At 57.3% G+C, this 24,204-nt stretch overlaps 1 protein-coding gene across 3 annotated transcripts; it reads left to right on the top strand.

The window, feature by feature from the left end:
• The first annotated feature begins 5,529 nt into the window (after positions 1-5,529).
• NAGK (N-acetylglucosamine kinase) lies at positions 5,530-23,210 on the top strand. Of its 3 annotated transcripts, none has more exons than XM_039541683.1 (10): positions 5,530-5,626; positions 14,102-14,186; positions 15,044-15,142; positions 15,563-15,704; positions 16,911-17,021; positions 18,322-18,434; positions 19,572-19,659; positions 22,241-22,338; positions 22,495-22,573; positions 22,800-23,210. In XM_039541683.1, exons 1-10 carry the CDS (start codon positions 5,598-5,600, stop codon positions 22,985-22,987), a joined length of 1,032 nt encoding a protein of 343 aa, XP_039397617.1. In that variant the 5' UTR covers positions 5,530-5,597; the 3' UTR covers positions 22,988-23,210. The 3 variants fall into 3 exon arrangements, with proteins under 3 accessions (XP_039397617.1, XP_039397618.1, XP_039397619.1); XM_039541684.1 differs by having other exon boundaries at positions 5,570-5,626; positions 16,911-16,975; XM_039541685.1 differs by lacking the exon at positions 5,530-5,626 and adding an exon at positions 5,758-5,776 and having other exon boundaries at positions 16,911-16,975.
• The last annotated feature ends 994 nt before the right edge of the window (positions 23,211-24,204 follow it).

Genomic DNA, 24,204 nt, shown 5'->3' with positions numbered 1-24,204 from the left:
CTAATTCATTGAACCTCGTGCCCCGCGAGCTGGGTAAATATTATGATCCCTATTTTAAAATGGGGAAACTGAGGCTCCAATCATTAAGTCCCTTGCCTAAGCCAGTGACATTACAGGGACTAGAATCCAGGTGGCCTGGCTCTGCTCTCAATAAACTAGACACCTGCTCTTTCTTAACCCTGTAAGCCTCCGAGCCTAGCCTGAAGCAGGAGCTTTCCCTGTGATTACCAAGGAGGTTCGGTAATTCTTCTCATCCCAAAGTGCTGGGTGAGGCCACATAAACTAAGTGCAGGTTGGGGGAATTAGGAGATAAGGGGCATTCATCCTTCAGTGTCATGGAGCACGTCAACAGGGTAGTAAGAAGTTACAGGGTGAGAGGACATGTAAGCCTCACCCCTCCCAGTGGTGCATCAGAAATGCAGCCACCTCTGGGGTGGAACACAGCAACTGCCAACAGCACAACGTAAGAGTCTTGGTAACATCTTGGCAGTCACGCAGAGGGCTCTGCAGGGCACTGCCAGCCCCAGCAGTCACCAGGCCGGGTTTGGGATGACTGGGGAATCCCAGCCCCCTCGCTCTCAATGGTGTGAGGTATAGACCAGGGAGCACCTGTAAAGGAATCAGATTGGGGTTCACAGCCACAGAGCAGGGATCGGGGTCCCAGCTTTTCTGGGGCTGTGGCACCCTCCCGGGGGATCCCAGATACCCCTGCGAGGGGAGGCAGCAGGCAGAGTTGGAAGCAACACGGATTTATTACGAAGCCTAAAGGAAACCTCAGTCCTGCAGCCTCATCACCAGCATTTCCCTCCGCAAGCATCATCCCAACCTGGCAAAGCGCTGATTTACTGATCTCCGGTGTCCTCTGGTGGCAGCACTGCCGAACTGCTTGGGATTCCCAGGGAAAGGCGAAATAAACAGAAGTGGGGTCCCGTCCAGCACAGTGCTGCTGGGGCGGCTTGAGGACTGGGAACGCGATGTGCCCCTTTGTGGGCACAGTCACCCTGTTGGTCCCGGAGGAGCAAGGGTCATCCATTCCCAAGCCTCTGTCCAGACCCTGCCGGGAGGGGTGTATCACACACTTTGGATAGGTGGGTGGATGGATACTATCTTCTCTCTCACCAGGGTCTCTCTTCGTCCACCTCCTGGTCTTCCTGTACCCCCATTCCTCTCCCGTCCCAACTTTCCCTGCCTCCCAGCCCTCCCCACGTTCCTCTGCCAGAGTCCTCCTCTTTCTCAGGTTTTCTCCCCCACTGCCTGTCTAACCCTTACCCGTCTGTCCTGCCCCCCTCCCAACACACCTGACTCTCACTGTCCCGCTTGCGCCCACAGGCCTTGAGTGCCATCGGCACATCCCGCTGGGCAGGAATGACAGAGGAATATTGAGGAGTCCGAGAGAGCAAGGAGGAATAACAGCTTACAAGGGCTCAAGAGGAAGGTTGGTCTTAGGGCCAAAGCGTTGGACAGAGTCTCAGGAGACTGGGGTTATATTCCTGGCTCTGTCACTGGTGTTCTGGGTGATTGTGGGCAAGTCCCTGCTCAGGGCCTCAGTTTCCCCATCTGTAAAATGGGGACAATGCCACGGATTGCTTTGAGATCTACTGACGAAAAGTGCTATGAAGAGCCAGGTGTTATCATGTGGGGGAGGGATCAATGTCGGCCTCTCCGTTCGTACAGCGCCGAGCACACCAGGGCTGTTGCCACCACATCAATATGAAATAATAAATGAGGATACTGCCTTATAACCATGCCTATTTGGGGGCTACATCAAATCAGGAACCAGCCAACCAACTGATTTCAGCCTCATTCCCACCATCCTGGGTTCGGTGCATAATGCCAGCAGCCTGCTCAGGGCCGGCTTTATTAACTGCAGGGCCCGATTTGAATACCCGGCTGTGGTCCGGGGCTTCGGCAGCACTTTGGCGGCAGGGGGTCTGCTCCGGGTTTTCCGCGGCACCGAAGGACCCCCCCCCCTCCGCTGCCAAAATGCCACCGAAGACCCCTGGAGCGGACCTCCCGCCGCCGAAGACCCCAGAGTGGACCCCCCACCAGGTGAGTAAAAAAAAAATTTAAAAGGCCCCTAAGGCGAGGGGCCCTGGCGCTGAGCCCAATTCCAGGGCATCGGGCGAATCGGCCTAAAGCCAGCCCTGAGCCTGCTCGTGGACTCCTGACCTACCCTCATCCATGAGCACAGAGGGAGACACATTCCTGGAGATGCCAGGCTGAGCTAACCAGCAGACAATCTTGGCTTGGCTTTGGGACACACCCTGCCCCTGCGTTCTATTCCTTGCTCTGTGCCACCTCACCGCTCTGTGCCTCGGTTTCCCCATCTGTAAAAAGGGGCTTCATCTCTCTTTCCTATTTCATACAGTTGTGGGAAGGGTTAATTCATAGATCCCAAGAGCAGAAGGGACTACGGCAACGATCTAATCTGACCTTCTGCATATTGCAGGCTAGAGAACTTCTCCGCAATAGCCTGTGTTTGAACTAGTGCAGATCTTTGAGAAAAACACCCCATCTTGATTAAAAGGAATGTTTGTACAATGCCAGGAGATCCCTGGATGAGAGGTGCTAGCAAAGTGCTATTAAGAAATAGTCATAACACTACCCAGTTCTCACATATTGGCTTGGCAGAACTTGAGTTTTTTAAATATAATTTCAACCGAGAAAATCAATGCTTATTTTAAAGCATTTTTTTTTCAATTTTTATTCATTTCTATTTTCACAATTGTGCAAAATTACAAGGGGAAGCTGCGATCACATGATTTAGCAAAGATTCCCCTGCTCCAGCAGCATCCTCACCCCAGTGCCTCCCCATTCCGAAAATTAATGTGGTGAAGTACGGGTGGAGGGGATGGAGGCAACTGCCCCCCCCCACTTAAATGGCACCCCTGCTCCAATTCCACCAGCATGTTTTATACACATCAAGGTGGGACTCAAAGCTCTCAAAAGCACCATTTCATAGAATCATAGAATATCGGGGCTGGAAGGGACCTCAGGAGGTATCTAGTCCCACCCCCTGCTCAAAGCAGGACCAACCCCAGCTAAATCATCCCAGCCAGGGCTTTGTCAAGCCGGACCTTAAAAACCTCTAAGGAAGGAGATTCCACCACCTCCCTAGGGAACCCATTCCAGCGCTTCACCACCCTCCTAGTGAAATAGTGTTTCCTAATATCCAACCTAGACTTCCCTTCCCCATTTGTCTTACGTTGCCGAGGTGTCACTTTCGATTAGTATGGATGGAAATAATTTTGCCTTGGTCTGGGTGTTTGTACGCTGAAATTGACGTTTACCAACATTTACGGATAAAAAGCTAATCCTTCCAAGCCTAGTTATCTGGCACTTGCCACCAGTAGATCTCAACGCGCTTTACAAGGGCGGCCAGATGGGGAAACTGAGTCACAGAGTGGAGAAGCGACTAAACCGAGATCACACTCGAAGACCTGCTCCTATACAGCCGATGAGCCGGAGTCTGAGCTCTGCAGGAACAAATCCCACATTCTCAGGTGCGGTACCACTCATTCCAATGGTTGCCCTGTCGTTCAGACTGTGTGTTGAGAAACATGATAGCAAACTGAATCTGAAATGGTTCTAAATTCTCATGAGCTCCAACCAAAGCTGGCCAGTGCTCCGCCTAGCCCGCTCCCTGCAGTCTCTCACTCGGGTGCCCCCGTATCCCCCTCTCCATGCCCAGGAAAGTGCCCCCACCTGCCATGATAATACAAATAATAACCAACTGTCGAGACTTCCTCGTCCACTCTTGCTTCCTCTTGCTGCTGGATACCGGCCTGTCTTTTGCAGGCCAAGCTTTGAACTGAACTAAACTAAAATGCTGCTTGTACTTGCTGGGAGTAACAAGGAGAGGTGGCTGTCAGAGCTCGGCTAGCACTGCAGAGCTCTGCCTATGGCTCTAGACACACATCTCTGTGCATAGATTCATTAATTCCAAGCCCAGAAGGGACCATTGTGATCACCTAGTCTGACCTCCTGCATAGCCCAGGCCAGAGACCTGCCCCACAATAATCCCTAGAGCCGAGCTTTTAAAAAACCAGCCCATCTGGATTTAAAACTTGCCAGTGATGGAGAATCCATCACACCCCTGGACAGGTTGTTCCAATGGTTATTCACGCTCACTGTTAAAAATGTACATTTTATTTATGTCTGCATTTGTCTAGCTTCAAGTTCCAGCCATTGGATTGTGGTAAACCTTCTGCTGCTAGACGGAAGAGTCCATAATTAAATATTTGTTCCCCAGGTAGGTATTTATAGACTGGGACCAAGTCCCTGCACCTTAAACCTTCTCTGTGTTAAGCTAAACAGATTGAGCTCCTGGAGTCTCTCACTGTATGGCAGGTTTTCTACTCCGCTGTTCCTACTGAAGCAATAAGCAATAATCATTCACGCTGCTACGTCTGTGCCCACGCAGGGCCCCATTCACCCCTATGGCTATGTGGAGCCACCTGGGCCAAACTCCCCTCCTGCTCCAGAGGCCCAGATTCCTTCCCTTTGTGCAAACAGGAGACTCACCTTCAGCAGTGTGAGGCATATGACACGTAACTGAAGAGTCCTGAGTCCACATCACCCACTGCTGCGGGGGGCCAGGGAGGAAGCTGCATGCGGCCTGCATGGGCCCAGGGGGTGCAGGGTGCTCCCAGTTGGTGCAGAGTGAAGGGGCTCTGGGCTGGGGGGGGGACACGGTTTTCCTGCTGGGGGTGAAGGTACTGGGTGTGCTCCCAGCTCGGGGGTTGGGGGAAGAGGACTATGCAGTGTGCTCCCGGCTGGGGAGGGGTGCCAGGGGTTGCATGCTGGGGGAGGGGGTGCTGGGAGAGATGAAGGTGCTGGTAGCTGTGGGGCAGGGACAGGGGTTTTGGGGTGCTCCCACGTCGCTTTGCTGGGGGGGGAAGGTGCTCGCAGCTGGTGGGGGCAGGATCCTCCTGGGGACTGAGGGTTCCCTGCTGGGGAGAGGCGGGGTCTAGGCTTCTTCCTGGGGAGCCAGGGGTTCCGGGGAAGGGTCTAGGCCCCTCCCGGGGTTCCTGCTGGGGGCAGGCTCCTCCTAGGGGCTGTGGCTCCCCGCGGGGCGGGGCTGGTTAGCGCTAAGCTCTTCCTGGGGGACTGAGGTTCCCTGCCGGGGAGGGGAGGGAGTCTATGATCCTCCCTGGGGGGCGGGGCGTTCCCTGCCGGGGGCGGAGCTAGAGGCTCCTTCCTGGGGGCGGGTGTCCCTGCTTGGGGGCGGGGCTGTTTAGCGCTAGGCTCCTCGTGGGACAGACCGAGGCGCTCCCTGCCGGGGCGGGGCTAGGTTGCTCCAGGGGGCGGGGCGCTCCCTGCCGGGGGGCGTGGCTAGGTTCCTCCGGGGGGCGGGGCGCTCCCTGCCGGGGCGGGCTAGGTTCCGCCGGGAGGCGGGCTGGGCGCTCCGCCGGGGCGGGGCCAGGTTCCTCCGGGGGGCGGGGCGCTCCCTGCCGGGGGCGGGGCTAGGTTCCTCCGGGAGGCGGGGCTGGGCGCTCCCTGCCGGGGGCGGGGCTAGTGGCGGCTCCCCCGGGGCGCGCGCGGCGGAGGAGCGGGGCGGGCGCTGGATCAGCTGACGCGGGCGGCCCGGCGCTCTCATGGCGGCGCTGTTCGGCGGCGTGGAGGGGTGAGTCCGAGCCGGGGCTCGTGGGGGGGGAGCCCTTGGCATCCTGACTCACTCCCTAGGCACCAGCCCGGCCAATGGTGGGGCCCGAGGGCAGCCCCCTCCCCACGGGCTGGGGGGAGCCGCTCGTCTCGCTCCAGCCCCGTCCCCCCCGTAAGTGCGCGGTGCCCTGTCTCCAGCTCGGTCCAAGAGCCCCCCCCTCCCCAGCGTGCGAGCCCCCACCCCCGCGTGCAATGCCTTGCACGCGTCTCGGGCTGCGTGCACCTCCCCCCCCCGCGTGCAATGCCTTGCACGCTTCTCGGCTGCGTGCCCCGCGTGCAATGCCTTGCACGCTTCTCGGGCTGCGTGCACCTCCCCCCCCCGCGTGCAATGCCTTGCACGCTTCTCGGGCTGCGTGCACCCCCCCCCGCGTGCAATGCCTTGCACACTTCTCGGGCTGCGTGCCCCCCCCGCGTGCAATGCCTTGCACGCTTCTCGGGCTGGGGCGGGATGGCTGGTACTGGTGTCTGATGCCCCCAGCATGTGATGCTGTATCTGGGATACCCTGTTGCCCCGCAGGCTGCCCCAGCCTTGCGCAGACCCAGCGGGTGGCTGAGCGATTTCTCTGTGTGATGCACGGGCCACGGGCTTGTTACCAACCTGACCCTCTTCAGGGCAGGTGCCCGTGCTCCTCAGCTCACCCTCCGGGTGGAAGAGGGTTCCTCTGGGCCTGGCCCCCTGGATTTTGGGGTAATTGAAATCCTGGTGCCTGACTCTGGTTCTGGCCCACATGCACTGGGCAGTGCACATCGGCTTCACAGCTGGGGTGGAATGTGCTGTGTTGAGCCCAGCCTGTGGGGATCAGCTGTACCAGGGAAACTGGCTCCCGGTCCGTAGGGGTGTTGCAGGTGCCTGTTTGAGTGCAGTTGGTGTGCCCGGCCCGGCACAAGTCCCACTATATGGTGTGGTCCCTGCCCCGGGTGAGTCTGTAATCTAGTGACAAGTGTATGGAAGGGAAAACGGAACCATATTTACATGGGTGCAACCTTGCAAAATCGGCCCGTGTGCAATAATCTACCCACTTGAGGGGTGGGAAAAACCCAGGGTGATATCTGGTTTCACGAGAATGCTGCACCCATCTAACCCATGGGCCTTGGCTACGCGACAAATGCTTTGCTGGAATAGATACACTGGAAGTAGGGTTGCCAACTTCCTAATCACACAAAACCGAACACCCTAGCCCCGCCCCTTCCCCAAGGCCCCGCCCTGCTCTCTCCATCCTTCCTCCCTCCCTCACTTTCACCGGGCTGGGGCAGGGGTTGGTCTGCAGGAGTGGGATGAGGGCTCTGGGGTGAGGCCAGGGATGAGGGGTTTGGGGTGCAGGAGGGGGCTGGAGCAGGGTGTTGGGGGTGGCCAGACTCCGGGAAGGAGTTTGGGTGCAGGAGGCGACTCCAGGCTGGGGCAGGGGGTTGGAGTACGGGGTCCCAGCAGCGCTTACTGCGGCTCCCAGGAAGTGGCCACCAAGTCCCTGCAGCCCCTAGGTGCATGAGCAGCCCGTAGGCTCTGCGCGCTCAACTGCCCTCATGTCTGCAGGTGCCGCCTCTGCAGCTTCCATTGGTTCCCAGCCAATGGGAACTGTGGAGCTGGCACTCAGGGCGTGGGCAACATGCAGATCCTTCCTGGCTGCCCATATGTCCAGGGGCTGCAGGGACCCAGCAGCTGCTTCCGGGAGTTGTGCGGAGCCAGGGCAGGCAGGGAGTCTGCCTTAGCCCCGCTGCACTGCCAACCAGACTTTTAATGGCCCAGTCTGGGCTGCTGAACGGAGCCGGCAGGATCCCTTTTCAACCGGCCTCCCGGTCAAAAAACGGATGCCTGGCAACCCTAGCTGGAGAGCCCTAGCGCAGATGCAGCATGTGCTGGCAGAAGGAGTTTTTCTGTCGCTCTCTGTCCGCATAGCTGCGTCTATACTAGCATTTGCAGTTTTGATGGTACAGCTGTGCAAAGGGGGGGGGGCAAGGGCCCCGGGGGGGAGGGCGGGCTCCCGCCCCGCCCCCCTCTCCCGCCCCCGCAGCGCCCGCTCCGCGCTCCCGCCTCGCCCCAGCGCGCCCTTGAGCCCTGAGCCACGAGGCCCGCGAGGGGCTGCGGAGGCTAGGCTCGGGCTGGGCTGGGAGGCTCAGGCCCTGGCCCCCTCCCCGCCCCCGGCCCTCCCAGCCCGCGGGAGCTGGGCTCGGCGGCCGCGGCCGCCGCAGGGCCCGCCGGGGCTGCTGAGGCTGAGGCTGGAGGCGCTGAGGAGAGGGGGGGGGGAGGGGGGGGGGGGTGGGGGCGGGGGGGGGGCCCGCAAAGCGGAGCCTGGCCGGCAGGCGGCGGGGGTCTCCTTTTTCGGGCCGACCCCGCCAAGCCCCGCGCCCGCGGCGCTGGGGCGGCGAATTACCGCCGAACCTGGCTGCAGCAGCAGCCGGCCCCCCGCGCGGGGCGGCGGGCGGGCGCCGCCGGCGCGGTCTTCGGCGGCGCGCTCGTCCCCGGAAAGGGGAAAGGCCGCCAAGACCCCAGGCCCCCGGAATCCTCTGGGCGGCCCTGCAGCTGTGCTGCTAGGGCGGGTCTTTTTCACACACTCCCTGACCGACAAAGCCATGCGGAAAAATTTTGCAGTGTAGACCGGGCTAAGGTGTGACCTGGAACAGATTTAGTTAAACCAGTGGCACCTCAGTGTGGACATGCTCGTGTTGGATTAAGAGTGCCTTTTTTTCCAGGTTAGCTCAAGTCAGCTCAGAACTGATTTGGTTTAAATGAAGCTGAAATAAAAAATGATTGAAGCTAGACTGGTGTCGCTTTCCCATGTAGGCGGGCTTCCTTTGTCCTTCTGGAAGAGGAAAACTGCTTACCCTGGGTGATTAGAATTAGACAAGGCTGTGCTGTTGGAAGTATGCTTTCCTTCCCAAACCACGGCTTGGAGCTGCTTGTGTTATCTTTGATGTGCGTGCATAACCTGTTGGGAAGGCTTAGATGTGGGTGTGATATCTGATTTAAAAACTGCAAGGTGCAACTATGGCCAAAGGTTTCTGCACAGTTCAGCTTCTGAAGCAGCTGACTTTCTCCAGCTCAGTGCAGAGCTACCTTTCAGATTTAGGACTTAAAGTCCATCTGAAATGACAGATCTGTTGTCGGGAGACTTGGTGATGGCTGAATTCAGGGGCACTGCTAGGCCTGCTGTCTGTTGTAACCGGGTTCCTGACGTATTTAGCTTTGTGGTTCGAATGGACACAGCTCAGGTTAAAAATCATATTTTGAAAAAGTCCTCTTCGTTACTTCTGATTGGAGAAAGCTGGTTTTCTTTTTGCCAGGGTAGCCTCTGAAGCGTCACTCTCGATAACCCAGGGGAACAGACTGGCAAATTTCACTTTGAAATTCACTCTATCTCCAGAAGAGAACCCCAAGGAAATCCAGTGCAAGATGATCTGCTGAAAACTTTTAAAGGCACAAACGTTTTCAACATCAAAGTTTTGTTAAATTAGTGTTTAACTCTGAATTTTCAGGTCTAAACTGACGGTTCCCCCTTTTATAAGCCAGTGTTTAAAAAGAACCCCTTAAAAATTTGAAACTGAGAACTGCCTCTTCCAAAGTCTCCCTCTCCTCCCGCACCCATGTGCAAGCTGTCTCATTATTGTAGGGTTGTTCATGAGCTCTGGCAGCAACTGAACATGGCAGATGCAAAGTGTTAGAAGAGTCTCTATCACTGGAGACGGGATGGATCACTCGATTTACCTGCTCTGTTCATTCCCTCTGGGGCACCTGGCATTGGCCACTGTCGGTAGACAGGATACTGGGCTAGATGGACCTTTGGTCTGACCCAGTCTGGCCGTTCTTATGAAGACTTCTTAATACTTTCATTTCTAAAATGTGTGTGGTACGCGTGCAGATCTTACTGTGTTTAAAGGTGAATTGCACTTCTAACACCTGGTCTTCCCCCATAAATTGTCTTGTACGCATTAAAAATATATTGAGCCAGATTCATGCGGGGCGGGTGCAACCCTATTAAAATCTATTTAATGACTATTGTACTGTAATTTCCGAAGAGCTGCTAACGTGTCCAGTGTGTACAACTAAATAATACAGTCCTTGCCCAGAGGAACTTGAAATCTTAGCAGGAACTACTGTAACCTAAAGGGAAATCCTTACTTTACCCAGGGCCCAATTAGCCCGTGGGACCCATTGCCACAATCAGCTGATGGAGGCCAAGAGCAGGTTTCAGAAAGGATTTCTTTGCTGTTTAGAAAATCCATAGTTCAAATATGATAAAACTAGAGGGCTATAAATCATCCCCTAACTAACTAACGGGTTAGGATGCAGCTGCCCCTGTGAACGGTTTATTCCGTAGTTGTCCATTACAAAGACTTTGTGTCTTCCCCTGAAGACACTGCCCAGTAAGACGGGCAGGAGAGTGGACTAGATGGACCATTGACGGTGTTGATACCAGAGTTGCTTGGGGGCAATTGGGATGAGCGTCGTTGTGCCAGTGGCCATACAAACATAGAAGGCAGCTGCAGTGCCAAGAAACCCCAATCTGTGTTGACCAGACGCCGAGTGGAAACGGAAGCAGAGGTGAAGTGGTAACATGTCCAAGGCCGCCCAGCAAGTCCGTTCTAGATCTGGCACTAGAACGCAGCCGTGCCGACTCGCAGGCCAGTGCTCTCCCCATTAGACCGCGCTGCCTTGCTCTGTGGCCTGGCGATTCCTGTTCTGCTGGGGGGGGGGGTCTTGCAGAAGACAGCATCTCCCTGCCCCTGGGAAGGGGGGAGATGAGCCTGCTTAACCCAGCCCTGGCCCAGTTAGTGGTGAGATTTAAGGTAACTTGAGACAAGCTGGCCTGGCTGAGACCCCATCTGAGCAGGAGCGAGAGACTTCCTGGTTCTCTGAGCGATCCCTGCCCCATTCGCACCTTCCACGCAAGGTGAATGCAGTTAACAAGCTCAGCTGTGTACCTGCCCAGCCTTCCGCCTGAGGCTCAGCACAGGGGAGCTGGGGAGAGGATCTCTGGATCTGCCAGGTTGTTATAGTAATTGCACTTGTTGCCATGGCTGCATGTGTGAAAGGGGAAGATACCAAGATGAATCCGAGGAAGGCAGCTCCAAAGAGAAAACATGTTCTGGTGCTGCCGTTCTCTGGACCTCGTCCTCGCCCAGGGTCTGGTTATCGTCCTCTCTCTGCCCGCCGATGGTTTGCTTGTAATCTGTTTGAAGAGACACTTGGCAGGGAGGAAGGGACCCCTTCGCATTCCCAGTGCATGGGAACAAGGCAAACACTCATTGTGGAAGAGAAGTCTGCCTGGTCCGTGTCTTGTGCAACAGTGTAGCCATGCAGAGAGCACATCCCGCTCTAATAAATCCAGATTACAAACCAAAAGTCTTCTGGACCCAGATCCTCCAAGGTATTCAGGCTCCTCGCTTCCATCCTGATCCACAAAGATCCATTGATTTCTGTGGGAGTGAGGAGCCTAAATACTTCCTGGATCTGGCCTTCGGCCCCCCTGCTGATGCAGAGTCAGAGACCAAGTGAGATTTTTCAGAAGCGTCGAAGGGAATTGAGCACCCGACTCTTGCTGGCTTTCAGTGGGTGCCTAATTACCTTAGGCACTAAAAGGACCACAATGATCATCCGCTCTGAGATCCTGCATAAGAGGCTGGAGAATTGTACCATTCCTAGCCCCCTTTCAGGCTGCTCTGGTGTCTGTAGCATGTAGCAGAGGCTTTGCACCTGACCTTTAGGAATAGCCAAGCCATGGGGATGCTTGTTGGATGGTGCAGGTCTGTGGGGCACTGGGGGGTTTGCACATTTAGCCCCTGATCCTCTGCATGGAGCCCTACAGGGCTGGAGATCTGCCTGTACTGAGCTTGTCATCACAGGATCGGGGCCGTATTCAGCGAGGTAACACAGCGCTGCCTCTTAAACAAGAGACTGCATCCCTGGCATTTGCATTCAGGTCAAATGTATCCTGAAAGTGGGTGGCATCACACCAGCCTTGTGCTCTGCAGGATGCCTGGGTTCATGGCTGGTGGGGGTGTTTCTTCTTTCAGTAGGCTGGGAAGGGACCCTGGCTGCATGCAAGCGAAAACAGAAAAGCTTAATTGAGCCTCATGCTTCAGGACTTGAGTTGGTAACCTGCGAGTCTAGCAGAAATCGCTCCCTTCCTCCACTTCCCCCAAGAGACCTCGCCCGCAGTATTGCACAACTCTGGAGGACCTGGGGATTACAGTGGACGAGAAGCTGGATATGAGTCAGCAGTGTGCCCTTGTTGCCAAGAAGGCTAATGGTATATTGGGCTGCATTAGTAGGAGCATTGCCAGCAGATCGAGGGAAGTGATTATTCCCCTCCATTCGGCACTGGTGAAGCCACATCTGGAGTATTGCGTCCAGTTTTGGGCCCCCCGCTACAGAAAGGATGTGGACAAATTGGAGAGAGTCCAGCAGAGGGCAACGAAAATGATTAGGGGGCTGGGGCACATGACTTATGAGGAGAGGCTGAAGGAACTGGGATTGTTTAGTCTGCAGAAGAGAAGAATGAGGAGGGATTTGATAGCTGCTTTCAACTACCTGAAGGGGGGTTCCAAAGAGGATGGAGCTCGGCTGTTCTCAGTGGTACCAGATGACAGAACAAGGAGCAATGGGCTCAAGCTGCAGTGGAGGAGGTCTAAGTTGGATATTAGGAAACACTATTTCACTAGGAGGGTGGTGAAGCACAGGACTGGGTTACCTAGGGAGGTGGTGGAATCTCCTTCCTTAGAGGTTTTTAAGGCCTGGCTTGACAAAGCCCTGGCTGGGATGATTTAGTTGGGGATTGGTCCTGCTCTGAGCAGGGGGTGGGACTAGATGACCTCCTGAGGTCTCCTCCAACCCTAATATTCTATGATTCTATGAACTTGCTGGATGCATTTATAGGGGAAGGGCTGCCTTCCACTGGGGCCGGAGCAGGCCGATGGAGTCTACGGCTTGTCCATAGAAGGTGTCTGCGCTGGGGGTGTTACACTGAAGCATGCCCCTAGTGGAGGGGTGTCCTGTAGGGCTTGCATTGGTCTGCATTGGAAAGAGGGGACGGTGCTCTGCAGAGTATGATTGTGGTGCGGGATGACTGGAGTCTCCTGCCTGCGGGGCAGGTACAGTATGGATGGGGGTGCACCTGTCCTGGGCCTTGGCTACACAATTCAGCCCTGACCTGGAGGGACCAACTCTAGGGCTTAGAGTTCAGTCTGCATGGCCTGTTTGGTCTGGGGTCTCTCTGGGGTGTGGCCATCAATCTGCTGGGAACTGCACTGAGACCTTCCAAACTCGTTTCATGTGCACCGGGGATGATTACTACGGACCTGAGCTCAAGTCACACCAGCAACCTAGAGGTGCAAGGTTCTCTCTGCCTTTAGCCAGAGCCAGCCAGTCCGTCCCCTGCGCACGCCCTTCTAAGGGGATCATCTTCCATGTCTGACTTCCAAAATAAACAGACCCCCCCAGCCTGAAAGCGTCCCATCTGAATCGGTGTTTGGGCTGCATGGTGGAGCACAGAGCAAGGCAGACAGCTGGCTATGGCTGGGCCAAACAGACACCGACTCTCATCTGGCCCTGTAGTGTCTCTGCTGGTGATAGCAATGGGAGGGAGACAGCTGGTAATATTGTGGGGAAGGGGGAGAAAGAGAGAAACTTCAGCCTGTATCATGAATGTCAGTGTTTGCCAGAAGTGTTAGTTACCAGAACTAGCCGGGTGCCTCACGCTAACTGGAGGTTTTGTGCTAACAGTCTCACAACCCGTTCCAGTGTCGCTCGGGAGAAATAATTCACATCTAAGATCATTCGGAGAGCATTTTCCATCCCAGCGATGCCCTCTGTATTACCACCCTGGAGCAAGCAAAGGATTGCTTCTGCAAGGAAGAGCCAGTGTAGGTAGACAGGACCATGTCGTCTAGGCATAAGCAGAGCTGCCTTCAAACTCGGTGGCTGAAGTACCTGTGTGCTAGTTCTGCTCCGGCAGCCATGGGGAATCATGGCTCTGAATTTCCTCAAGCTAGAGGCACCCTGCAGAGATTTCTGAGTGGCTGAGGTGGTATTTCTCCCAGCACCTTCCTACAGCTGTAAACAATCTTGTTAGCAGCGAGACCTGGCTCTTCCATGGGGGCGCGGCTCCACTGGGAAACGTTACAGCAAAACACCCTCCCTGTGCCTGCTGCACAGTTGTGCATGGGACGGATCCATGCAGGAATCGCGGGTTGCGTGGGAAACCGCTGCAGCTAGCGGGCCTGTCGCAAGCCTTTCTCGAGTGTGGCTGCCTTCAGCCCAGCAGCAGCTGCAAAGATTGAAAACTCTCCTGGCACTTGGAAGCGAGGGTAGATTTCAGGAGTCTGGGTGGGGGCTTTCTTCTAACTCTGACTCTGGAGCGGCTGCTCACCCAGCTTTGCCAGAGGGGGGTGGCATGAGCCCATTGTGCACTGAACTGGCATGTGTGTGCCCTTGATTCCTTAGGGGGGGGACCCACTCCAAGGTGGTGCTGATATCTGAAGATGGCAAGATCCTGGCAGAGACTGACGGGCCCTGCACTAACCATTGGGTAAGGATCACGCAGGATGTGGCAGGCGCAGCTGGGACGAGACGGATCTGGGATGTTGTTACTGGGCGGGGGAGGATGTGCTGGCACAGCAGTCAAGCCTGGGGGGGATTGGTGATAGCCAGGGGGGTTAATTTGCATGGCATTACCCAGAGTGCACTTCTTGTGGTCACTTTGTTGCCTCTAATTTCCAAGCTCTGGGTAGGAACCAGTTGGCCCCCACTAGGCCAGCAGAGGGCCTGTGCGTTTAACCCCTGCTGCGCTGGTTGAGTTACAGCCGGAAGGAGAGCGCAGACTCATAGAACCAGTTAGGCGGACTAACATCACGCCCTTGGTCCTCGGCCTGGCGCCCCACCGAGGTGGGGGGGGGCTAAAACCCAACCCCCCGGGCTGCTTGGAGGTGTCCGAAGTCCAGATCTCCGTTCTGATGCTGGGTCCCCGTCTTCAGAATGGGCCCAGCCCCAAGAAATCAGCACGTTGAGATGTTTGAGCTCTGGATTCAGACTCAGCGGCTGCCCATGGACCAGGGCTGCGCTACAGACTCTGCTGGCACAGGGGTGTGGAGAGGTGGGACCCCGACTGACACAGCTGGGCTGGCAAAAGCCCCTAGTGTAGCTGGAGCTACGCCAGCCCGCCCGTGCTTTTGCCAGTATAACGGGGGGACGGTGGGGTTGGCCTGGAATAAGCTATCCCAGCGCAAGCACGGTTTGGCCGCTATACGCTGCATCCACACTAGGAGCCTGGTGCTAGTCTGCATGTTAGTCCCAGTCCGGGGGGTGGGGTTAGCCTGGGAGCAGCTTGTCCCCAGCAAGCGGAAGGGTTTAATGAGAGATGCTTGTTGTCCTCCCCTCCCCGGCTAGCTGGTCGGCTCAGACAAATGCCTGGAAAGGATCAACGAGATGGTCAGCGAGGCCAAAGGGAAGGCAGGTGCCAGCCCGCAGGTTCCCCTCCGCTCGCTGGTGAGTTACCTGTGCGGCGGCGCGACCCCTGCCGGCTCTGCGGCGTGGGCTGCTCGGGGGCGCAGTCAGATCAGAGGGGAGGGAGGCTGGTCCTATGGCTAAAGCACAGGCCAGGGGATGGGGGCCCTGTCTCAGGCTGAGTCCTTGGGGTGTCATTTCTCCCCAGTGCTGCCGGGTAAGAGAGCAGGGGGCAGCAGGGGAGAACCTCTGCCCAGTGCTCAGCAAGGGTCAGAAAAGCGAATGGCGGGTGGCTCTGAGGAGCCAGATGCAGAACAACGTGGGAAACGCTGTATGCTCAGCAGGCTGGGAACTGCAGGATCCACAGCTTGGGCTGGGCTGGGGCAGAGGGGGCCCGGGCTGGCTGGGGCGGGGGGCACCCAGCTCTGGTCTGTCGGACTCACGCGGCGTGTCTGGGCGCAGGGGCTGTCTCTGAGCGGGGGGGAGCAGAAAGAAGCCATCAAGAAGCTCATCGAGCAGCTGCAGACCCGCTTCCCGCAGCTGAGCGAGAACTACTACATCACCACGGACGCCATCGGGGCGATGGCCACCGCTACCGACCACGGCAAGGACCACGCTCGCCGGGCGGGGGTGGGGGCAGGAGGGTTCGGAGTGCTGGGTCCTGCCAGGGTTGGTGACGGGGGGAAGCCACGTGGAAACGGACACTATTATCCGCCTCCCGTTTGGAGCCGCTTTGTTCCTGAGGCTTGGTTGTGGCGTGGGAAGCTGCCCTGGGGGCGGGGGGGTCTGAGCCCCGGCCTTCTGCCCCGAGGGGCTACGACAGGGATTCTCCTTGGGAAACCCTAGAGGCGTGAGGCACCGCTGATGTGCGATGGGAAGTGTGGCCCTGTAAACTGAGTGGTCTGCCCTGCTCAGGGCCAGGGGCCAGCCAGCCTGTCCTGGGGCAGAGCCCCCTGAAGCCGTAGCTTGCCAGGGTCAGGTCACGCTGCCTGACGAGCGCCTGATTCCTACAAAGAGCCCCCCGGGGGCAGGGAGCTGCCAGGGGCAGGGCCACAGGAGTGGTTTGCTGCAGATTGTCGGTGCAGCCGACGTTACCTTGCAGGAAGGGTCTGAGCAGGCCCTGGGCGCAGCGTTAACCCTTCTAGGGCTGGGGAGACCGGCCAGCAGCCTACCAGTCCTCTTGCACCTCCCAGTCCGGCAAGGAACCAGCGAGAGCTCTGGCAGTACCACCACTAGGGGGAGCCCTCGTGGTCTCGCCGGTACTTGTGGGAGCCTGGGGTAGAACCGGTCTTGCCGCAAGGGAAGCCCAGCGATCGGGCCCGCGTGCTCCTTGCTGGAGTCGCTTGCTGTGTGCGGAACAGCGTCGAAAGAGGGAGCGACTGGCTCACGTGGCACTGGCCAGGCTCCGGCGGGGAGACACCTCCCTGCACGCTGACTAGGGAGACCTCGGGAGCAGGGGTTCGGGGGCATGGAGCGTGGGAGGGGTGGGGCTGCGGGGAGAGCGACCCCGCTAGGGTTACTGGGCTCGGCTGGGGCTGGGCCAGCCTCATGGGTGGGCAGCTGCCCAGGGTGCCGTGCTCAAGAGGCAGGACCGGAGCAGGCCGGGGATGCGAGAAGGGAGCTGGGGGCAATGAAGGGGAGGGAGAGGCAGCAGGGCCTGGGAGTGATCGGGGGGTGGGGAGCTCGGAGAGGCAGTGGGGCCCACGGGAGGCGGGGGGAGCTCGGGGGGGTAAAATACAAGTTTGCCCAGCGTGCCATTTTTCCTAAGGCCAGCCCCAGTCACCTGTTGGCCCTTCCCTCTCCCCCATAGGCGGCGTGGTGCTGATCTCGGGAACCGGTTCCAACTGCAAACTCATCAACCCCGACGGCTCGGAGGTTAGCTGTGGAGGGTGGGGGCACATGATGGGAGACGAGGGGTCAGGTAAGAGCCGGGGCGCGTCTCCTTGCTGAGGAGTTCTGGGGACAGGGGGGCCTGGGCCGGCGGCTAGCTCTGTTCCTGAGCCTGCGGGGGTCTCTCACCCCACCTCCTCACTGCCCGGCTGAGCCAGAGCAAATCTGAGTCCTCAGCCAATGGGCCTCTCGAGGGTGGTTCCTTGCCCGGTGGAGAAGGGCAGCTAACGCAGAGGCTGGAAGTCTCTCAGCGAGTGGCTAGCAGGGCCAGGAGTCCCTGTCTCTCAGATGAGAGGTGGCCTGGGGCGATGTATTGGCCTGCAGCATTATCCTTTGGGGGAGCAGTGGCAGATCAGGCATTGAAGGGTAAAAGCTCTTCCGGGAACATTGCGGTTATAATAGATAACACAGGAAAGCCAGAGTTACGGTTACAAGGCACTTGGATGTAGGGAAACTAGCAGGTATGGGATCTGAACAACCTTCATTCTGCCCCCCCATGGAGATGCCCAGAGAGAACCAGAAACTCAGGCTCCCTTGTCCATCTGTAACGGTTTCCTCTTGTCGGTGATCTCACAAATGACTGTTCTCTGTGTAGCCATTCCATGGTTGTGCTGGCCCCAGCCTCCTTTGTGCTCCTGCGTGCGCCATGGAAACAAACCCGACCAGACAAACGGCCAGCGGATGGCCACGCCGGATTCTGTGCGGTTCTGTCGCCGGCATTTCTTTGCATCTTGCAGAATCGGGCCCTATAATTTCACGTGATCTAAGTCGTGAAACATGGAGTTTGTGTGTCTGCCATGGGGACATAAAACCGGTTATAGCGCATGGGGCATGTTTTCAATTCTACGCCTGCAAAGCTGTCCGAGTGGGCTGCTGTAGATTTCCTAAAACTCTTGATCTGAAAATAACACTTCTTAGGGCTTGTCTGCATGGGGAATCTATTCTGGAATAAGGTAGGTGTGAATTTAAAGGGCTGCCGCTATCCTGGTCAGCTTCCCCATGAAGATAAGTCCTTAGAGTAGTTATGAAAGGAGCGAAGATGGGAGGCTGGTGGTGTGAAGGGGCAGAGTTAAGGTTACCTGGGTATTTTCCCTACTTTCTAATGTTTGGGTTTCTTGTCAATGTTGCCTGTTAATGCTCAATTTCCTGGCTCTGTACTGGTGGCTTCTGGGTCCCGCCAGCATCCTTGCAAGGGTATTTTACTGACCTGTCCTCTCCACCGTAACCAAGTCCATTATTGGCACGGCTGGATCCGGGTCCGGCAGCAGTTCAGCTCTGGGTCGGTGAAGCCAAGCCCAACCACCTGCCTCTTGCGGCCTCTTATTCTGCAGCTTTCTGGATCGCGCACCAGGCCGTGAAGATTGTGTTCGACTGCCTGGACAACCTGGAAGTGCCGCCCCACGACATCGCCTATGTCAAGCAGGCCATGTTCGATTACTTCCAGGTACCCGGCCCAGCCGCGTGGGCACTGCCGGAGGAGGGCGCGGCTCGAGGCGGGGAGATGGGGCCAGGCTGGGTCTGGCGTCTCAGAGAGGCGGAGAGCCTGACACTGCAGTGGGTGTTCAGCACCTCGTGATCAGGGCCCTGGGTAACAGCTGTTGGTCTCCTGCTTCTCCAGAGCCCTCTGAAGGGCGCTGCTGTGCGGCACACACCGGCTTCTCTCCTGGGCACGCTCGCCCGTGGGAACGTACGCAGCCGGGTCCCCTGGAGTGACCAAGCCTGGGTTAAAGAACACAGGGGCCCTGTGGCCCCCCTCCCCCCACACACCTTCCATAACTAGACAGCAAAGCACCTCTACCCCATACATCCCCCACCCCCACAGCGAGCCCCGTATGCCCCTCTCCACCTCACCCCACCCACAGACCCCCGAATGCCCCCTCTCCATCAGCCCCCACTTGTCCTATGTCCCACTCACCGCATGCCTTGGTCCCATCTCCCATGCCCCCCCCCGCACCCCCAACATTCTCCACTCGCCCCACCCCCAACTCCTTCCCCACAAATGCTCCCCACTCACCCCATAGCCCCTAACAACTTGTCCCAGCCCCTCACCCGCTACCCTGGGACCTTCCTGGCCACTCTCTGGTGCCTCCCACCCCACCGGCTTAGCACTTCATCGGGATTAGTGTGGCTCCTCCCGATCCTGGCCATGCAGCCCCGCACCACTCGAGTTTGGTACGGCCGTCCCTCCATGCTGGGGGGGGAAGGGTGGTAACCCCCAGCACAAGGGATTGGGGGCAGCCCCCAGGCTTGGCAGCCACTGGTACAGCAGGGAGAGGGGCCTGGCTCGGGGAGCTGGGTCTAGGTCACCCTTTCAGGCTTGCACTCGCCCGTCACTGCCTGGTGTCTCCCTGTCCCCCACTGTAAAACCGCCACCGTTCCCACACGCCGTGTTGCCAGGTACCTGGAGCTGCGCGTACTGGCAGCCTGGGGGTGGCTGGCATAGGCAGGGGGGTGGGGATGCTGCTTTCTAAATGGCAGCCCCCACAGTCTGAGTAAGGGACCCCGAGCAGAGGGTCAGGCTCCAGCCTGCGCCCCGGCGATAGGCACACGCATCACCCCCGCGTATCTTGTGTCCCTGCAGATCTCTGACAGGATGGGCCTCCTGACGCATCTCTACCGGACGTTCGAGAAATCCAAGTTCGCGGGATTCTGCCAAAAACTAGCCGAGGGTATTGGAGGGACTTTGTCCTGGGTGGTTTTGGTTAATCCTCCATTCTGGGTGTCTGGGCACGTGGTAGGGCAGAGACAGCCTGACAGGAGGCCTGGCCGGGACCTTGTTCAAAAGGCTGGACTGGCTCGGGAGTGGGTTGCTGCTGCTGGCTCCCAGCACAGAGAGGAGGCAGCGGGTGGGAGCAGAGGACCCAAACCTTGGGTAGGCTCTGCAGAGCATTCACTCCCAGGAAGGAGGAGCATTGCCTGGGGGGCAGAAGGGGTGGAACTGAGAGGGGGGAAACTCAGGCTGAATGTCAGAAGAATCAGACTCGGAGCTTGCCCAAGGGAAGCGTTGGGGGCTCCATTGCGTGGGACTCAACTCCCAATGGGGAGGCTGTCCCGCACGGGCTGGGAGATAGGTCTGGCTCGGCTAACACAGTCTCTGCATCCCGCGGGGCCGTGATATGACTCTAGCTCTGTGCTCAGCAGTCGTGGGAGCCGACTGCGTCTCCGTGAGCGGGGCTCCCGGAGGTGTGCTCAGCGCAGGTGTGATGCTGTGTCCCGCCCCTTCTCGTCAATCTGCGGGGAGTCACCTTCCCCCAGGTTATACGATGAGCTTCACCCACTCCCCTGGACGTGCAGAGGGGGGCAGCTCCTTTGTGTGTGGGGCCAGGGGGCTGGCCCTTTCCTGCCGTGGCTCCACTAACGCTTGCTAATTCCTGATTGGGGTTTTTTGCATGCCCCTGGTAGGATGAGCTCTGGGTACTTTGTTAAACCAGACAGAAGTGGTTAGCTGCAGCCCGTCCCTCCAAAAGCAAAGCGTCACCCCATGTCCCCGAGAGCTGGCCCTGCAGCCGCACCCCGGACTGCCAGAGTTTTGACTCTGACAAGGGAGAAGAGCCAGAGACTCCATGAAGTCATTCTAGAGAGGTTTATAAGACCTGGCTTGACAAAGCCCTGGCTGGGATGATTTAGTTGGGGATTGGCCCTGCTTTGAGCAGGGGGTTGGACTAGATACCTCCCGAGGTCCCTTCCAACCCTGATAGTCTATGATTCTAAGTCACTAGGGCCTTGGCCACTGCTCTTACGAGGCAGGCGCTCATGCTCTGGGGTGGGTGGTGGGATAGAACCCTGAGACAGTGCAATATAGATCTAATTCAGTATGGAAAGGGGGGTGGCTAGGTTGGATCTGCGAGCGGGAGCCCTACTTCGTCCTGCTCTTCTTTTTGAGATGCAAGAACCTCTTCCCTGTTACGACTCCAGGTTGTTAGTGTGCAGAGCACACTCCTGGCCGGTTAAAGGGACCCTCATTAAACTCTTGGGATGGTACCAGGCTGCCCAGGCCCATGTGCTGAGTACAGCAAAGGGCATCTGATCAGAAAAGCTGATGGGGAAACTGACAAGTGCCCGTACAGCCCCATGGTGCAGATACCTAGTGTCATTTTCATGGCTTCTTCCATGCTGCGTGGGGGGAGCGAGGGCTCAGCATGGGGTTAGAACACAGCAGCTGGGACACCGGCCACAGGCTCTCTGGGTCTCCGTTTGCCCCTGATTAGTGATAATGTCCCTACCTTGCTGTGGGGTTTGAGATCATCAGCTGAAAGGTGCTAAAGCAAATGCAGAATATCTGCCTTTGGAGGACCCTGCTTCCACCTCAATAAGAAATTGATGAGGGGGCTAGAATTCTTCTGATTCCAAGCTCTTAGCTTCTAGCACGCGATCCAGCCCTGCTGTGATCCGGCTCCCTCTTCCCCCGATGCTTCAGACCTGCCTGGGGCAGCTGCAGACAATTCTCTAGAAAGGGCTCTGTTTCTGTGTCAATAGTCTGTGTCCGACGGCAGGTTATTTGTAGTGTCGTAATGTCAGTCAGGGATCAGGGCCCCATTGTGCCAGGGGCTGCAGAGAAGACAGTAGCCCTGCTGCCTCGGAGAGTTCACACAGCCCATGTATTGCTCTGATCCCATCGCGTGCTTGGGAACTCTGCGTACCGGGATGAGGGAGATCTGTAAACCTCCCATGCAATTTACAGTAACGCTCCCTGGGGCAGCTCTGACATGGCTGAATAGGCTGCATTGCAAACTGACACCCCCCTGAGCAACCGTTATATGACCCAACCCCGGTCTAGACAGCATGGTGGTGGGAGAGCTCCCGGTGATGTCGGCAGTGCCTCTCGCGGGTGGGAGCAGCTCTCCTGGTCGTGTGCTGGTATCTTCGCTAACACCCTACAGCGGAGGTGGATGGGCAGACGTGCCCTGGGTCTCTACAGTGGAGGCTGTAAATGAGCCGTCTCTGGAATCCCCTTTTGGTCTCGGTCACTCAGCTTTGAGACTTCCCCTTTGGGCTGAGGTTGCCCAGGCACGTGCTCTGCCCTCTTTGTTAGAGAGTTCGAGCCAAATCCCTTCGGCAGCTTTTAAATTATCCGGGTGAAAACGGTCCTCGTAAATCTGCTGCTGCCTCTCGTTATGGATGGGAGCAAGACGAGCAGGATTCGAACCAGAATCACTCCCCCTTGTGGCAGGAAGGGAACCTGCACTTGTGGCTGGTAAAGCCCATCTGTAGCCATCATGGACCCTGTTGTACTTCTCTTCTCCTGCTCAGGTGCCCAGGCGGGGGACCCTCTGTGCTGTCACATTTTCAACAAGGCTGGGGAAGTTCTGGCTCGACACATTGTAGCCGTGCTGCCAAAAATTGACCAGGTAACCGCCGGGCGGCTGACTCCGCTGGGCCTGCAACACGCCGGGGAGCTATTGCCAGCCTCAGGCCTCCTGCTCCGTCCGTGCTGGGCAGCGTTTTGCACTGATGCTCAGCGGCGCGGGCTTGGGGTGCACTAGCTAATTCTGCTTTCCCCCTAGAGCCTCTTCCGAGGCGAGCTGGGGCTGCCGATCCTGTGCGTGGGCTCCGTGTGGAACAGCTGGGAAATGATGAAAGAAGGTGAGCCAGAAAACCGGGCAGGGGGGAGGTCTTGGGGTGAGGGTGCAGGAGTGGAAGGGGTCCGGGTCCCTGAGCCGCCGGGCCCCCGTCCCTGCAAATGCCGAGTCTGCTGCCGTGTCCTGGCTCCCAGCTCTTGGGTCCCAGCCCACCCGCTGCCTTTGAACGGCAACAGCTGTATCGTCTCGATTGGAACGTGGCCGATTGACTCTCCCTCCTCCCCCCACAGGGTTCCTCAAAGTCCTGAGCCAGGCCCGGCGTCAGGAGCTGCACAGAATCTTCTCCAAGTTCACCCTCTTGAAGCTGAAGCACTCGTCAGCGCTGGGCGGAGCCAGCCTGGGGGCCAAGCACATAGGGCAGGCGCTGCCCCTGGACTACACTGCCAATGTGGATGTCTTCTACACACACTCCTTCTAGGGCCCCGGGGGGGACTCAGCTCCTCTCCCTCCCTCCCTGCCTGGGCAGCAGCCGGCCAGGCCGCCCTACCTTTTACATTGTTTCTTGGTTTGTGTCTCTGGCGCAGCCTGGGGGGATGGGGGAATCTATTTACATATCAATGGGAATTGCATCTGGCTTTTTGTATCAATGTGTTTTGTAATTCGTCAATAAAAGGTCACAGACCCAGCTGACTCCATCTGTCCCCCAGGAGCAGAATCTGTTGTTTATTGTAGGGCCTACAGGCCAGAAGGTGGGCCCTGCTCTGAGCTCACACCACCTGTAGCCAGCTCAGCTCTATGCATTAGCGTGGGGAGCAGCTCCTCTCAGAGGATGGGGTGGAGCAGTGCAGGGAGGTGACTGGATGACCAGCGGACCATCACGCTGACTGAAATCCTCCCACTGAAACGGCTGTGATGGCAAACAGCTTTGACTGACCGGGAACTTCTGTGGGAATCGTTTCCGTTTTCTCAAACTTCTGGGCTTCCTTTTGGCCAGCTGAGAAGGTTTTACTTGCTGAAAACTCAACCCCCTTCCTCTAACGTATTTCAGCCAACTTGAGTTTTTGCTGAACCTTCTTATGGGGAATCGCTTGCTGATCAGCCCAGGCCCATGGAGTACAGGGAGCAGGAGGTCAGTTAAATGGTTGGAACAAGGGCTGGTTAGGCCGCAGGACGCCTGGGTTCTCTCTCCAGTTCTGGCCCCAGCTAGGAATGAAATCTAGCCTTTGAGCAGCCCAGAGCCATGCTTCACTCTGACAATAGCTTCTCAAGCATTGAGTCCTTTTTATGACAAGGTTTTCTACCCCAGGTCAATGGCCAACACTTACAGCCTGGAGCCAGTGTGGGAAGGGCTAGGCTAACCTTTGCAAATATGGTACCAACTGACTTAATTCAGGAAAAAAAGTTTTAGCAACTGCCCCAACCTACCACAGCCTGGGTAACAAACAGGAAGTGGAATTGCTCATTTATTAGCATAAAGTTGGCATCACTGAAACCTGGTGGGATGATTCCCATGATTGGAATGTTAAAATCAATGGTTCGAACCAGTCTAGGATTGAGTGGGCAAAAGGGCAGGGGGAGGGACGCTCTGTGTCTTACCTCTTTCCGAGTCCCTGACAACTTGGAAGAAAACGATCTTGAATGCTTAGGGGGCAACGCCCTAACAGGAAAAGCACAAGCTGGGGGATTAGATGGTAT

Source organism: Mauremys reevesii, linkage group 5 (genome assembly GCF_016161935.1).
Source record: "Mauremys reevesii isolate NIE-2019 linkage group 5, ASM1616193v1, whole genome shotgun sequence".
Lineage (NCBI taxonomy): Eukaryota > Metazoa > Chordata > Testudines > Geoemydidae > Mauremys > Mauremys reevesii.
The sequence above is the reverse complement of the archived record's forward strand: the minus strand, read 5'-3'. Positions and strand labels throughout refer to the sequence as shown.